At 55.5% G+C, this 16,736-nt stretch overlaps 2 protein-coding genes across 2 annotated transcripts in view; one reads left to right on the top strand and one right to left on the bottom strand.

The window, feature by feature from the left end:
• Positions 1-1,792, top strand: part of DTNBP1 (dystrobrevin binding protein 1) — a 105,270-nt gene extending 103,478 nt beyond the window's left edge. The window contains exon 7 of the mRNA XM_008064425.2: positions 1,389-1,792. Coding sequence (XP_008062616.1) covers positions 1,389-1,633 — 245 coding nt within the window. The 3' untranslated portion in view covers positions 1,634-1,792. The remainder of the gene's footprint in view (positions 1-1,388) is intronic.
• A 673-nt stretch (positions 1,793-2,465) lies between these two features.
• Positions 2,466-16,736, bottom strand: part of JARID2 (jumonji and AT-rich interaction domain containing 2) — a 74,452-nt gene continuing 60,181 nt past the window's right edge. Inside the window, exons 10-15 of the mRNA XM_008064424.2 lie at positions 14,771-14,876; positions 13,731-13,913; positions 13,107-13,237; positions 12,270-12,453; positions 8,738-8,845; positions 2,466-4,399 (exon numbers count right to left, since the gene is read on the bottom strand). Coding sequence (XP_008062615.1) covers positions 4,220-4,399; positions 8,738-8,845; positions 12,270-12,453; positions 13,107-13,237; positions 13,731-13,913; positions 14,771-14,876 — 892 coding nt within the window. The 3' untranslated portion in view covers positions 2,466-4,219. The remainder of the gene's footprint in view (positions 4,400-8,737; positions 8,846-12,269; positions 12,454-13,106; positions 13,238-13,730; positions 13,914-14,770; positions 14,877-16,736) is intronic.

Genomic DNA, 16,736 nt, shown 5'->3' with positions numbered 1-16,736 from the left:
CACTGGAGCACATGCAGTGTGGGCCTCTGAGCAGTCACCTCCTCGTTCCACGAACCCACATGGCCACATACTGTGCTGGGTCTAGCAGCAGAGAGGACTTGAGGGTTTGCAGTAGCCACTGTCAGTGAGTGGGGAGACTTCCTAATGGTCTTGCCTCTTCCATGCCAGACATTAATCTGAGCTAAGGACTGGGTTTGGGGGAGGTGGCAGCTCCTGCACGGTGCACAGGTACGTGCCTGGGGGAATAAGCACATGCTTGTTGTTTTTAAACTCCTCCCTGGCCTGTGTTTTAAAAATTCGTTGCAACCTTTGCCTTCCCAATATCTTGTTTCACATTCGCCCAGCAAAGACTGGGGATGCCAAAAAAAGAAAGAAAAAAGGACACGTTTTAGGAGATGTTATCTATGTATTACTTTTAGTCCACCATAATCAGAAGTGTCTGGATGCTGATGGTGAACTAACACTTTGAGCACCTTTTGTCATTGCAGAAGTCAAACGTAACTTGTATTCATCTTTTGTTATTGGTACTTACTGAGTTTTACAGTTTTAACAGTTTTTCCTTTCTTAAAATATGTGTACATTTTTTTGGCATCCTCTGTATTTACTGAGGTGCCAGAACTATGCTTGAGCTCAGTGCATTTCAAATGTGAGACCAGTTCTGGTTGGGTCAAGTCAAAGGTCAGGTCTCCCAGTGGCACCTCCGCCACTCTAGAACGTTCTAACGTTGCCATGGCTTCCTCTGAACTTCCCACCCTCTTCACTTGGTAAACCTGTGAGAATGCAGTCAGTGCCAGGAAGAGAAGGGGGCTGGGGGGCAGCGACCTGTCCAGGGAAGGCTGGAGGCTGGAGATGAGGATTAACGCCGGCCCCTCTCCAGCGTCCAGGCGACACGGACACACAGCGGCTCCATCTGCATATAGAATTCTGATTCCCTGAAGAGCTTCTTTAGTCCGCACGAAATTGGAGACCTGCCGAAAGGTCAATAATTTCGACTTTCTCTCTCAGCTCTGGTGTCTATGAATTACTTAAAAGGATAAAAAGAAGCAAATCTAGATAATCAAGGTCACTAAGACTGCTCCTCAAAGACATGCAGCACTTGCCCGCGGGCCCTTAAGCACACAATCATACTGGATATTATATGGTTTTAAAGGGTTCTTGATCTCGGTCATGGGTGGCTGACTCATTAAGGGACAGAAAGGTCAGCCCAGGACCCTGGCATCACGTAGCGTCTTCCGGGACATTCCCTGCACTGCAGTGAGCAGCCTGGTTCTGCAGACCCCTAGAACAGAAAACACACACCCCTCTTATTCTGGGGATGTTCACAGTTGTCGTCACTGGCAAGTCTAAATTGCAATTTATGAAAGGGTTTCTTCCTGCTTCTTTTGCAGGGCCTGAATCGGACACCTGTCAGAATGAAATTGCTCTTCAGGTTCCAAATCCCTCAGACTTACAAGCCAAGCCGCGTTCCTCATCCTCCAGCTGCACCGACTCAGCTGCCCAGGACGCCAGTGAAGGTGGGGAGTCCCCCCGTGTTCAGTCTGATGAAGAAGAGGTTCAGGTGGACACTGCCCTAGCCACTTTCCACGCTGACAGCAAGGCCACTCTGGATGTTAGTGATGACAGCGACTCCTAAATGGGACATCTGCATCCTCTGGCTGTGTGCAGAATTCCACCCGTAAGGTCAGGTTGTTCATGGAGGCGTTTTTGTTTTTTTTAAATGGAGTTGCCGATGATGTGTGAGAAACTGACTGAGAGAAGAGCGAATAATAAAGTTGAGGACTTGAAACCTTAACTAGAGAGTACACAGCTAGTTTGTACACAAAAGCTTCTCAATACATGTGTCCTTAAACAGTGTAACTCATGGTTCCTTGGGGCGGGAAGGGAATGCTCGGATCACCGGGAGCCCCGAGTGTGAGGGCAGGGCCTGCCCTTGTGGCTTCTCGGGCCCAGTTCCGAAGGAAGAGTGAATGACCTGCCCTTGTGTGGGAAATTGAAAACTCAATTTCCGTTAAGACATGACTCAGCTCGGCTCTGACAGTGTGAGTTTTCATCTGATCGTTGCAAAGTTACTGTGAGTCTAACAACCAACAGCCCAACCCCCACTTTAGTACCCAAACAAACAAATCAGCCCAAAGCTACACTCCAGTATTACTCCTGCAAAGCAGCCGGTCCCACAGAGACGTGTTCCCCTCGCCACTCCTCCAGCCCTGAGAGAGGACAGACTGTCACGCGCGAAGGGTGCTGCAGCGGAAGGGACGTACTGGCACCCGGCAGAGGCAGGACCGGCTCTGACCTGCCCTGCTGGGCCACACAAACCATCTGACTGTGCTCGGAAGGGGGACAGCCACCAGCAGGTGGAGTCCGAGCAAGCCGATGAGGCGTCAGGGCCACTCCCTGGCCGATGCCCGGTGATCAGAAAAGAAAAGAGCTCATTCCATTCACTCATCTTCCACAAGACAGACAAGTGTCCAAAAAACTTTGTTTTATTATTAAACCTTGTAGTACAAACCTGAAAAGTAAACAGAAAACTCGCAATAAACCACATGAAGTCTTCCCTCCCAAGGGAGGGTGCAGAGCAGCGCTAATAAATTAAATGTCAAACTGTAAGCCATAGGCAGAAGTTTACTGTCAAAAGAGGGAAAGTACACAGCAAGGCCATAAAAACCGGACAACCACATTGGAAAACACTTGACTCTGTTTATGTAATCGTTAAATATTCCAAAACAGTTCAGTCTTCTGCAACAACAACCAACAAGTGGATCATGGACGTTCCTGGCAGTCACCACTGGCAAGCTCAGTGCAATATGGGTAGCTACGGGACCGATGAATCCAATTATGAAACAAAGAACAGCTTGTGAAAACAGTTTCCCTTTTTTATTCCACACATACTGTACACACAACCGGAGAAGGGCAACAGCTACTCCATTATTATTTTGTTGTTGTTGTTCAGTGATGTAAGCAGCACTTATAAATGTTACAAGAAAAACCCTGTAAGCATCCAATCCAACCGATGAAGAAACTGAAATGTAAGGCTTTTCTTCATCTTGTCTCCTCACCCCTCCCCACCCCCCACCGAGAAAAAGGCTCAAGTATTTAAAACAATTTACAGGCGTATGTACAAAAGGGATGGGATTCTTTTTTTTTTCTTTTTCTTTTTCTTTTGTTACAACATGAAGAGAAAAAATAGACAAGATGAGCGCAAATGCATTTCACATTCAAAAAGAACCGCGGACCTCCTAGTGGCTCTAAATGTGATCACAAACGAAACAAACTCAAGAGATTAATGCTGACGTGTGAAGGTGTAAAACAAGAAGCAGTGAGATGAAGACGGAATGTTAGAAAGATTGCACATCGATGACAGAGAAGCCCTCGTGGCTTCCACCACGTTTCTCCTTTTTTTATCTCAAGGATGCTATTGAAGGGTTTTTGATAAAGTAGCCAACAGCACCAAAAATAACAGAATGGATTTCCTAATGAAATCAGGCACAGGTCTCCCTCACGTGACCCCTCCAAGGCAGGCAGTCCTTTTCTTCTTCCTCTCGCGCGCGCTTCCTCAGACAGGTGCATAGTGATTGCTGGTAAAGAACCTACTCGGCCAAGCGCCTCACTTTGCCTACGGTTAGGAAACAAGGTCCGCCTCGGCTGCCACGACCGCCCCGAGAAACAGACAGGGGTGCTCCGGCTCTCGAGATGACAAGCTCGTCTCGCACATGGCAGAAGAAAGACAGCCCAAGCAAAGCCATTTCTTTTCAAGTTTCTTCTGTGTGTGTGTGGGTGGGTGTGTATCTCCTATCCCTTTTCCGATCTAGAAAAATCTGCTCACATGACTGATGGTTTTAAAATTTGTTCTCCAAACTTCACCCTCTTCAAAAATGGGTTAAAAAGCCTTTAGTTCCCCAACAGTTACAAAAAAAAAAAAAAAATCAAAACAAGGCTTTTGTCAGCCATAGGGGCGATACAAATTAATACAGCCCCTCAAGGGTTTTTAAAACAGTGACTATACGGCAGTTTCCAAAATCTGACTGCAGTATCTAGGTTTTCTAAGTACAAAAAAAAGTTCAACAGTTTAATGCTAAAACAAAATTAGTTCTCTAAAACCAGAAGAAAATCTTCTTTAGAGCTAGTGCAAAGACAGCTTGTATCCTACAGCAAGTACTCCAAACTAGAATATAATAATTACAAAAAAATATATAGAAATCGACCACGGGTGTTGGCATCTTCATGAGCTCGAAGCACTTTTGGATGAGCCGGAGGCTGACAGCCGGGAGGGGGGCACGTCCACCGTCGCTCTCTTGCGGGGGCCTCTTTTTGGTGTGGGTTTACTGAGACAGTTCTCAATGCTGCCGTTTTTACCAGACACTTTGCCACAGATCTGATTGACCAGACTGATAATTTGTTCCTGTTAGGGGGTAAAAGGAAAACAATTAATTAACACAACAGAGAAGAGCTCTGTCCCCAGGAACCATCCAGGACCAGGTTTAGGGTGGAGCTCGTCACTGGAGCTGGGCAGTCTGTCACCACCACACCGACTGAGATCACTGCACGCAGCACAGGATGACAGGACTGGCTTTTAAATAGCCCCAGGAAGCCTGGCTCGGTGGCTCAGCCTGTAATCCCGTGCCTTTAGGAGGCTGAGGTGAGTGGATTGCCTGAGCCCGCAGGTTCGAGACCCGCCTGGGCAGCGAGACCTCATCTCCACAATAAATCAAAAAATCAGCCAGGCGTGGTGCGCATGCCTGTAGTTCCGGCTACTCGGAAGGCTGAGGCGGAGGGATCGCTGGAGCCCAGCAGGTCGAGGCTGCGGTGGCCGGGAGCGGCCACTGCACTCCAGTCTGGGCGACAGAGTGAGACTCCAACTCAAAAAATAAATAAATAAATAAATAAATAAATAAATAAATAATATATATATATATCTCCCCAGGAGACTGAGAGGCAGCCCACATCTCGCTTTCCTGCCCCTCCTGGGCACACAGCACAGGCAACCGTGTCATCCTCACGACCCCAGCTGAGGGGGCTGAGCCGCTGTGAGGACAGGGCTGGGGCCAGCTGAGCCGTGTCGCCACGGGTGCTCAGGAGGGAGGCCAGTTCTCTGGCCTTGATCCCCAGAGCGGACAAACGCTGACTGGCTTAAGGCCGCCAGCCACTTGCCCTGGTCATGCAGATAAACTGAAGCGCCTGCCTATTTAGACATAGGTCTATTACTCCCTTCATGTCTGCAGCCAGCAAACAGCATCCTGTGGCTCACCCAAGAGAACCATTTATCTGGCAGTAACAACGTGTATTTGTCACTTTAACACAACGCATCTTCCAGCCATCCCATCTCCAAAGGGAACACGGGAAGGAGAAGGCAGCCTCTCTGGGCCATGGGTGGGATGGGTAGGAGCCATGGAGACCAGGCGGGGAGAAGCCAGTTATATATTCCCAGGTCAGCCAAGTGTACCTGAGGTTCTCAGCACCGAGAAGTTACAGGCGCCTCGGAAGGAGGAGGGCCATGTACCTGTAGAAACATGCGCCCTGGCCACTTGAAGCACTTGGAATCAACACACTAATAGAGGAAGGACGTGAGCTGCTTTAGAGCCCAGTTTCATGGTGCTGAAGCCACCTCGACAGCATGAGGACAGGCAGGAAGGAACACGAGTTGGGTATCTAGCAGACAACACGGGGATCTCAGAACTAGAGCTAGTGGCAGTCTCACAAGCCAGACAATCTCATCTACTGAGCCCAAGTGTGCCCCTGGCAGAGGAGTCGGCAACCAGGTCCATTTTCTCCTCAGCAAAGCCAAGGACGAGCATCAGACCCCCACAGGTGTGCGTGTCATTCTTTTTCCAGGATTCTGATCAAACATGTAGCTACAGAATGGGCCCGTGGAGAAAACTGTAGCCCACATGGTATAGGGAGCTTTAAGCCCAGCTTGATGCAGCCTCCAGTGCCGCTGGCCATGCTCTGCACGTTGCTCAGAGGTTCTTACGCATCCGCTAAGTATTTATTTTTAACCACAGTCTGACATTTGCCTTCACTGAACACGCTCTTTCAAAACCAAAAGGAGGCAAACAGACCTTTCTCCAGCTCTCCAATCTCGCCATTTGGCCAAAGGCGTATCTACCGTCTGACCCGCTGCCTGCCCGCCACGTGCCTGCCCTCACCGGGTCGTGCCTGGGGCACCTGCCGGACCAAGTGGGCTCAGGACCAAGTGGGCTCACGTGTGCAGAGGCCACCCCGCGGTGACCTTCCACAGGGCCAGCCTCAGGGGAGCTCATGGGAAGCAGGCCCAGGGAGTGGGGTGGGTCGGCCTTGAGGGCCGGGCCCGGGCTCACAGGCTGTGCACTCCACTGGAAGGGTGCCACAGCTCACGGACACACCGCGACGGCGACCCCTGGCCAGCAGATAGCAAGGCCTAGAGGAACACACCAGGCTGCCACATGGTAGGCTGCGGGTGGCAGGTCGAGAAGTGAGCCGTGCCCAGGAGGGGCAGGGCCATGCATTCTGGGAAGGTGTCCGTCTACATCGAGAACTCAAGTGCGCCTGGAAGCATTTCCGCGAACACGCCAGAAGGGGGGGCCAGGGGCACAGAGGTGGCCACGGGCTCGCTGCTTCAGAAAGTGAGAGCCCGGGGCTCTGGGCTTCCCCTGCTTTCCTGTTCCCCACATTTGAGAAAGGGGTAGGTCCTGGCCCAGGTCAGAGGGGATCCAATGACTGCAGGGACCAAGCAGCTGGCACGGGAAGGGCTGCGGCTAGAGCCTGTCTCCCAAGGGCTGGCGTTTCCAGCAGACTGGCGTGTGGTGAGGAGCACAGACCAGGGGGAGGCTGGGGAGAACGGCCAGTCAGCAAAGTGAGGGGTGGGCTTGACTGGAAGCAGAGTGGGGAGAGCTGGCGGGGTCTGGGATGCGTCTGGAAGGCAGAACCAGCGAGATCTGCAGAGCATGAGGGAGGGACAAAGGCGTTCACGGAGACCAAACAGCCCAGCTGGAGGGAGCCCCCTGGGTGGGCAGTGGGGGGCGCCTGGAGCTGCGGCCTTCCTGCTGAGGGGCGGGGAGGTCTCCAGGGCCGCGTGCCTAGGAAGGGGACTGCCAGAGCCCAGCATGTGATTGAAGACTTTCGAGCGAAGAGATCCCGAGGATGAGAGGCCGCACGAGCGCAGAGGAAGGGGGCACTTCCCTGGGGGGAGACAGCAGCACCAGCCACGCCCACCCCTCCCCAGCTCTGGCAGACAGGCCCTCGGCTGTGAAGCGAAGGTGAAGGTGAGGTCAGGGCCTACGCCCCAGGGATGACCTCCTGCACCAATTCAGCCCACAACAGCCTCAGCCCAGTCCGTGACTACCTGACACTGGCCAATCTGTCACCTGTCGGGAAAGGGGCCAACTCATCTCTGTGCCGCTCTGGCCAGGTCCTAGAGACACTCGAGCCCGGCTGCTCGGGGACCGCAGCTGTGAGGCGGAGGTAGTCACAGGTGCTCGCTCCGTGTCTCCCCTGACCAGATGGTCCGGCTGGGGAAGGCCACCGTGCCTGTAACAATCACCTTCCCCTGGGGCTCTCCTGGGATAGAGAAGCCAGCCCAGGCCCTGGCCGCAGTGGGTGGCACATCTTCTTAGTGACCTGGCCAGATACTTTGGGAACCAAACCTCAATCCTGACATAAAACCCCTTGTCCACCGAGGACCTGGCAGTGAGGAACACAGAAGCTGCAAGGCTCCACAAAGGTGCAGGCTCACCCCCGGACAGGGTTTGCAGCAAGCCAGAGTGTCAGGGGGCAGCAGTCTCCACACAGGCGGTCCTGCCCTGAGGACAGGGCCAGCATCTACAGACACTCCTGGCTGTCCCAGTCGGGAGGGCCCTGCTAGCATCTAGTGGGAGAGGCCGGGACTGCACCACCACACCTCCCGCTGTGCAGGAGACAGGTCGCCACAGGGGGCATCTGGCTTCAGATGTCATAGCCTGGCCGATGCAGAGACAAGAGTCCCAGGCAGGGCCTCGGCCCCGAGAGTGTCTCTAAAGCCCACGCACGCTGCACTACAGACCCCATCCATGGACTCTGCTGCCCACAAGGATACGCCCGGGAGCCTGAGCAGGTTTAGGCGCTGAGGAATGGGCCTGGTGTGGGAGGGAGCCGGTGCTGCATGCGGGCCTGAGCCTCACTGACCAGGACTGCACCGTGGAGGCGGCAGGGATGACGAGGGGCCAGAGCCACCACCAGTGACGGGCCCCAGGCAGAGGGCGGCCACCTCCTGACTGGCCACCCAGGCGCTTTCCAACAGGATGTGGCCCTTGTGCCTGGGTCCTGCTACTGCAGGAGCACAGCGAGGCCGACTGGCTGTTCCCACGAGCCTCGGGGGCAGCCCCACCTGCCCAGAGCCACCTCTGCTCAGGAAGGGAAGGACAGAAGCTGGCGGAAGGCTGTGAACATGACAAGGACGATAGGACAAACATAGTTTTCACAGGTAAAAAATTCCTCCAGTTTCAGTTCCTGGATGTCTCGGATCAGAACAGGGCCCAACTCACATGGACACCAGGGGAAGCTACCCACTTCCTCAGACTCGGGACAATGTCACGTTCCCATTGGGTCAGGCTTAGTCTGGTCAGAAGGCGCCCAGCACCATTGTGGCTGCACCTGACCTGAGGCCTGTAGAGCCTGGGTTGCCTGCTGGGCACAGAACTGCCAGGCCAAGAGCCTGTGTCCAGCGGGCCAGGGAAGGCCTGGCATGGCCCCAGGACCCAGCGTGCATGGCGTGAGCAGGACTGACCTCGTCATAGCGGTACATCAGCTTCAGCCCGCGGCAGGACTTCTGCTTCTCCACATGGCGCAGCGCACACTCCAGGCAGAACACGACATTCTCGTTCTCCTGCACCACCTGCAAGAAGAGCAACACACCCAGGGGCTAGGAGAATCCTACAGCGCTGGGGGACATGCCCCTGGAGGGAGGAGCGGGAGCCAGGGACAGAGCAGGGCAAAAAAACCATCCAGAACAAGCCAACAGCCTGCAGCAGGCTCTAACTGGAAAAGAGAAGAGCTGGCCACTCCTGATCTGGACTGAAGATGGCCTTCGAGTCCCCTCCAGATTTCCACCGCAGTTTCCAGGGGATTCTAATCACCCAGGGATGGTGAAGATGGGATTTGATACTGGTGCTTGCCCTCAAGCCCCTGAGTTCTGTGGGCTCTAGGTGCGTTCAAAACGACCCTGGTACAAGGCGATGCCAGAATGGACCTGCGCTGTGGGGAGGACCAAACACTGGGGAGGCAGCACGGGGACACGCCCTGGACCTTCCAGGAGCAAACTGGTCCTCATGGCAGCTGCAAGCGGCTCACTGGCAATACACAGCTCCACCCAAACTCAACAAAACTCCAACCATCATGGACCCCCGGCCCCCTGCAACCCAGACAGGCCCCTCTGCCATCCCTGGCCTCCTGGGTTAGGCTGCTCTCAAAGCCCCCCCACCTGTAAGTGCCCAAGGCCCCGCAGGGCACGCGGCAGTGCTCACTCGTGGACCTTCAGGGGGCTCAACGTGGGCTGAAGGGCACCGGGAGAAGGGAAAGCTGCCTGGCTCGGGGGGACTCCTGCCCATCCTGCCTCCCGAGTCCTGTTCTCACTCCAAGTTCAAAACAAAGGAGGAAAAATCCGGGGAAAGACCTGGGACTTCTGTGGTGTTTCTGAGCAGAGAACAAGTTCAAGAATGACCCTCCTGACAGTATCATGTCACCTCTCAAAGATACCGGGGACCAAGGGCAAACAAAAATGCACAAAGGTCTTAGTAATTCAAGAAATGCAAACTGAAAACATAAATAAAGCCCCAATTTTCACCTATGGACATTTTTATTATTATTATTAGGACATTATTATTATTATTACTATTAGAGTTGGAGTCTCGCTCTGTCCCCCAGGCTGGAGTGCAGTGGCACACTCACAGCCACCAAAGCTTCAACCTTCTGGGCTCAGATGGTCCTTCCACCTCTGCCTTCCATGTACCTGGAACCACAGGCATGCGCCACCATGAGCAGCTAATTTTTTTCTTTATTGTAGAGATTAGGTGTTGCCATGTTGCTCAAGCTGGTCTCGGAACTCCTGAGCTCAGGCAATCCTCTCACCTCCACCTCCCAAAGTGCTGGGATTACAGGTGTGAGCCACAGCACCTGGCTGACAATATATCATATTTAACAACTTTCAGGCTGGCAGGAAATGCCAGGTGACAACTCTGCAGGTACACTTCTCAAGGACAGCTTGAAAACGAGCCCACACGGCACTGTCCTGAGACCACAGGGATGGACCACATAAGCGTGGTCACCACAGAACAAGCCACGGGCAAGGGACAGGAATACTCCAACAAGAGAACAAATGTAGAACCACGCAGTTATTAGGAGTGATTTTAAAACACATTTTAAGATCTTTTTCTTTTAAAGACAGTATAGTTATGAATAATATATTTTGAAAAGTCTCTGACAGAAAAACTAGACAGAAGAAAACATAGGAGTCACAGTTGTTACAATATATGTTCCCCCAAATTCCTATATGGAAGTCCACCAACACCTCAGTATCTCAGAACGAGACTGCAGTTAGGGCTTAAAAGAGATCATGCATTTAAAAGGCGGCCATGAGGCCGGGTGCTCATACCTATAATCCAGTACTTTGGGAGGCCAAGGTGAGAGGATAATTGCCTCAGTTCAGGGGTTCAAGACCAGCCTGGGCAACCTGGCAAGACCTCATCTCTACATTTTAAAAAAAATTACCAGGCATGGTGGTGCCTGCCTGTAGTTCTAGCTGCTTGGAAGGCTGAGGTGGAAGAATCACCTGAGTCCAGCAGGTCGAGACTGCAGTGGCTGTGAATATGCCACTGCACTCTGGCCTGCGTGACAGAGTGAGACTCCAACTCAAAAAAAAAAAAATAGGCCATGAGGGTAGCCCTTGCCCAAAATGACCAAAGAGGTGAGAACACCCAGAGAAGACCATGTGAGGACACAAAGGGAGGGCAGTCACTGACAAGCCACGGAGAGGCACCTCAGAGCCCTGCTGACCTTGGACTTCCAGTCTCCAGAAGTGAGAGAACAAATGTCTGTGGCATAAAACCCCCACCTGTGGTGTTGTGCCAGCAGCCCCAGCAAGCAAACCCAGTGGTCTCCCTGCATTTCCCTTCCAGTTTTCAGACCTTTCAGATGTTACAAAGCATGCCTGACTCAGGTGGGAGTGGCCGTGTCACCCCTCTTCTCAGGAGGACAGCCAGGCACATGCCAGGGACTTGGGCAGAGGTGGCATGACACAGTCACACCGAGGGCCAAGGAGAGTCCACCTGCGCACAAGTAGAGTGGCAGGGAGTACCAGGGACTATGTGGCCGGTGGAGGCACCCGTGGAATGCCCACGCCATGTAGGGTGCAGGTTGGGGCCCTCCCAACTGCACTTCTGCATCTGCAGTCATGACACACAGATGGAGAGGGGAGAGGCCTTGGGGAGGGAGGCCAGGCTGGCTAGGAGGGCCACGCATGCCAGGCTGAGGCATGTGGCTGTGTAGAGTGGACCGGAGCCCTGGCAGGGCATGCCCCACCCAGGGCGTGCTAAGGCGGCTGCCCAGTGACTCAAGAAGCAAAGGAGACTGGCCGAGCCAAGGATCCCTTCACAAGGGCTCCCCACTGAACCCAACTCTGGCTGGCATACGGTCGGCTGGGGCAGGGGAGATGGTGTGTTCATAATTAAGCCCCCAGCTGGGTCATGCAGGTGGGCATGAGGACACAGGCTGGGCCTCCAGGGTGCTGTGGCAGCAAGCCAGGAAAAGGAGAAAGCCGCTGAGCCACTGTGGCCAGTGGAGAGACGAAAAGGCGAGAGGAGTGGCGACGGGCCGGACAGCAGCTCCGACAGAGACGGGACGAGGAGGAACGCACGTTCACCGAAGGCAGATCACAGGGCACCTGCAGAGCGTGTGGCTGAACAGAAACAGCCACGGACAGAGACCAAGGGCCCAGATCTCACCAGTTACAGGCAGCAGGGTGGAAGGCAGCACAACCTGCCTCGTGCTGGGGGAAGCCCACCCCTCGCCTGCAGAAAGGATGGCAGTCAAGCAGAGTGCGTGGAGCTGGGCGGCAAAGCAGGGGCGAGAGGCCGCTTGCTCCAGACTCACAGTGCAAGAGGGAGAGATGGTGGGAAGGAGGGCCCCACGCTGAGGACAGGATGCCCCCGAGGCCGCGCAGCAGGTCAGAAGGCAGGAGGAAGGACGGGTTTCCCAGGCCAACAGCCCCCTCTGGGCGAGCCCCCAGGGCCCCGGTGCCAGGGCCCCATGAGAGGCAGGCTCACCATGGACAGGTAGCACAAGTGCTGGCAGATCTGGCACCTCCTCTCTGACGTCTCCAACTGCAGCCACTTTCGAGGCTTTTTCTTGCCATCCGCCACCGCACTGTTGCCGTCGTGGCTGCCATATCGCGCGGAGGAATGGAGGCCGGCCTCAAACAGCTGCCTGCGCTGCCGCAGCTCCGTATCCCTGCCAGACACAACAGTGGGCCCGGCCCTCAGCTGGCTTGGCACCTGCTGGGTGGTCTGCCACGCTCGCCCGCAGAAGGGCACGTTGTGCCCAAACACATGCCTCCCATCCAGCCACGCCCTCCCATCAGGGGCAGGTGGCGAGGCTGACATGAGGGAGGCTAGAGCCCACCCAGCTCTCCTCCCCACAGCCCAGCTGGGGACCCTCGTCTGCAGTCAAGAGGTCAGGTCACAATCCTGAGGCTGCTAGGGGCCTCGACTCTGGGAGCAGGCACATTCTGGCACCTGGCAGAGGCACGTTCAGCTGAGCAAGGGCACTTCTCTCTGTTCCCAGCCAAGGAGAGATTTTCACAAACTATTTGTTGGTGTTCGACAACACGAGTCGAAATCCGGGTGCTGTCCAGCAGCACCCGGGAGGGAGAGACATCACGAAGCTACGTGGCGGGAAAAAGAGAAGGGGCTACACAGAGCCAGGCACCGCCCCCCATAAACGTCGCTGCCCATCTGGGAAGCCCCATGTGGGCCCTGCAGCTTTAGGGGCCGCGGCTGCAGGCAGGGAGCTTCTGTTGCTCCCTCCAGGCTAGCACGCAGAGGGGCAGCCAGGCCCAGCACTCCAGCCTCTGCCTTGGGGTCTCCCAGGACCCCGACTGTTACCTGAGCTCATCCAGAAGCGCTGAGATGGTACTGAGAGTGGGGCCGTTCTCCTTCTTGGCTTCCGCCTGTGCAATCTGGTAGAGCAGCTTCTCCATGGAGAACGGCTTGGCTATATGGCGACGCTTCATCTCCTGAAAGGGGTCACATCCTTTAGGGGGCTTTTCATTACGAGGCACCCGTGAAGGCTATTCTCGGCACAGGGGCAGGCGGGCTACCTGAATTTGTCAGTTCTGAATTGCATTGGGCTAAAAGATATTGAAAAGCATACGAGTCTGCTTACCTGTGAGCAAGACACCACACGCCGAGATGGTCACTACACTCGCTGCCAGTCACAGGCAGGCACTCCCGCTCCGCCTGGGCAGAGACTTCCCACCCACATGTTCGCCCAAGGCCCCTTCAGTACAGTCATCACAGTGGTGCGGGGGTCAGCCAGCAATGGACCTCAAACCCCTCACAATACAAACCCCTAAACGTCGTTCCTTTCTAGAAAATCCTGCCAACCACCTCTTAAAGACTGCAGAGGCATATTCCAACAGGAAGCCCCTCTTCAAACAGACCCCCCATACAGGGCCAGTGCGTGTCCAGGGACCCGCACACGCGGGCAGCAGGAGGCGGGCCGCTCACCTTGGCGGTCTCGAAGCCCATACTTGTCCACTGGGTGGTAGCAAAGTGCACGGTTTCGGAGACGCTGTAGCCACAGCACACTTTGGACACGAAGGAGCCCGGGAAGCAGACGACAAACTGGCCACTCTGCTGCACCGTCCTGTGCACCTTGATCCCCTCTTTGCACAGCACCTCTGGGGAGATCTGGGGAGACAGGGCCTGGCTGAGGCACCACCCCAGCACCCACTCACTTGCACGACACCCACAGTCTCCAGGTGGGGCGTAAGCACCTTAATGAGGGGTCTGCTCTTGAGGAGACAAACTAGACTCTGTTCTTCCTTTAGAAAACAGACGTAATTCCTCAAACAACAAAAAGGTTGTACATTGATACTGGCCCAGGAGTGCCAACAGGTTCACACAGGGCCAAGACCAAGGCGAGCACGCACAGCTTTCACTCACAACCCCACAAACCTTCCCGTCCCCACCATGGCAATGTCAGGGATTAGAAATGGGACAGATGGCACGACCAGGAGGCTGCTGGGCTCGTGCAGAGCCAGGAGGGCCACGGACACAGGGTGGGGCCACAAAGGAAGGAGGAACCCCAAAGGCAAGAGAAGCCCTGGGCTCGGCTGCAAAACACAGCTCAAGGCAACGCCTCCCAGTGACACCCAAGCCACAAAACTGTCTGGAAACGGTGAGTAGCCTTTGTGCTCATTCCTGCCCAGGGCCAGTCTCCAGGCGCCCAGCAGGTGGCAGTGGCGGGCATGAGAGAGCCAGGGTGCCAACCGCACGCCCAGGGACCCTGCCTGCAAGGACAACACCAACAGGCCCCGGAGAGATGCCACCAAGCACACAACCCCAGCATCCTGTGCCACCCAACAGGAGCTCAGTTTGGCTTTTGTGCCAGAGGCCCTGTGGCTTTGGGCTCCCGAGCGTTGATTCTGCTTTGTCGTCTTTGCCTTGGAAAGGTAGGCTGGTTAAGAGGGTGCCTTTATGAAGCGAGTGGCGAATGCCCTGGGTTCGAGTCCCCAGGAGATCCTGCGGCCCCTCTGGGTACGTACCATGACGTTGCTCTCCAGCATCTGCAGCCCTGGCGTCCCGTTGGCCTGCAGCAGCGTGTGCACCACATCCTCCAGCTTGTTCTCCTCCTCAGCAGGAATGCAATACCTGGGCGGGGGAGACATGGGCGGCCGACGCTCAGCAGGGCCCCCTGCGTGTGCTGGGCCTGCCAAGGGGCCGGGACCCAGGAGAGCATGACGGCGAGCAGGCCTGACCGGGCACCTGGCGCTGCTCCTGCCGGCCCTGCTTCCCACAGCAGCAGCGCCGCTTCCGCCCAGCACGCGGCCAAACCACAGCGCACCCGCGATGCGAGACGCTCATCTTTTATGTAGATCTGACCCACACGGTGAGCCAAAAAGCCTTCAAACCAGAAACAGATGTTCATAAACCCTATAAATCAGAAGCAGACACACCGCAGACTCCACGCGCCTTGGGGGAGGCTCTGCAGCAGGGCCTCATCTGGCCTGCCCAGCCTCTGGGCCGGCACTGTGCCCTACTCAGCCACAGAAGGCGTCACAGGACAGGATGGACGCCATGTTCCTGGGGACGGTGCAGCCCCCGACCCCAGCCAGGAAAGATCACACCAGCCCTGGCTCTTAAGATGCAGAGTTGGAAAAGGAGCCAAGCCCGGGATGACTCTCGGGATGACGCCACAGCCACCGGGAAGGAAAAGGGGGATGGGGGACACACCTAGGGGACCCTGGCCCTGAGCCCCAAGTAGCTCTGTGTGTCAGACCCAGCCCACACGGCATCAGCATGCGCCACAAGACACACGCGAGAAGCAGACCACACAGGCCTGTGCCAGGCACACAGGGCAGCCTGGGGACTCCAGCAGCTCACTGACCCTTCCTTGTGGGTGTAGCTGGGAAGCCACGTGAGAGAGGGTGTCACATGAGAGAAAGGGCTCAAGATGCAGGCGGAACTTAACTACCAGAAGAATCTGGGACAGGCTCATGGAAATCACAGGGACCGGGAAAGGCTGCTGCCTGTGTCCTCAAATGTCCCAAGTAGGTCCCCAGGCCACACTGCCACCCACGACTGAGACCCCTGGTGCCACGCAGATCATGAGTGGGAGAGGGGCGTGAGGTGAGAACTCCTCCAGGTGGGCTGGGGGCGGCGGGAGAACTGTCCTGCCCTGGAGTCAGCAGGGAGAGACACCTGGAGGTCTCAGACTGTCTGAGGACTCCCTCCTGGACACGAGGCTATCAGTAAGGGGAGGCATCTGCCAGGAAAGACATGCAGGGGCCGGTGCACGTCGCCAGTCCCGCCAGCAGCCCCGCCCATCCTCAGCTCCTTCACACAGGCCTGGCGGGCCGGCATCTGCCCCATGGCACCGAGGTGTCTGTGACGAAAGCATTTCGCTTTGAGACCAAACCCCGGTTTCAGCTGCAGAGTAAAAGCAATAGCCACGTTTCTGCTGTCTTAAATGCGTACATTATTTTAGTGCCAACGTATTCTGTTACTGATCTATAATCTCAACACAGGCTGCTAACCTAAATCACATGTTTCAAGAAAACCACACACCATGAAGCTCCCTGCTCATATCCGGCCTCCTCTTTACTGCCCATCAAGGAGGTTCCAGAGCAGTCTTCCAAGGCCCAGGGGCTCTCGTGCTGCGCTACCTGTGACTCCACGCTCAAGCCACACAAAACCCATGGCCCCTCCACAACCCTGCTTCTTCAGCCTCAGGTCACAGGTACGGGTGGGACCCTAGGAATGCCAGGCCAGCCACATTCCCCACCATTCCTCCGCAGGGAATGGTGTCGCCGGCCCCAGTGGCTACAGCCCCAGTGGCTACGGAGGGAGGCCACCAAGCCTTTCAAAGGCAAAGCCCCTCTAGGATGCGAGAGAATCATCCTGGCTGCACACTCCCTGCAGCACCTGCCCCTGCTTGGCCCCAAGGTCACCTCCTGGCTCCGCACACACCAGCCGAGACCGATGGTGGGAGGAGACGGCTCCTCACATCCT

Source organism: Carlito syrichta, unplaced genomic scaffold, assembly GCF_000164805.1.
Source record: "Carlito syrichta isolate Samal-C Ts95f unplaced genomic scaffold, Tarsius_syrichta-2.0.1 Scaffold307336, whole genome shotgun sequence".
Taxonomy (NCBI): domain Eukaryota; kingdom Metazoa; phylum Chordata; class Mammalia; order Primates; family Tarsiidae; genus Carlito; species Carlito syrichta.
This window is presented reverse-complemented; position numbering and strand designations above follow the sequence as displayed.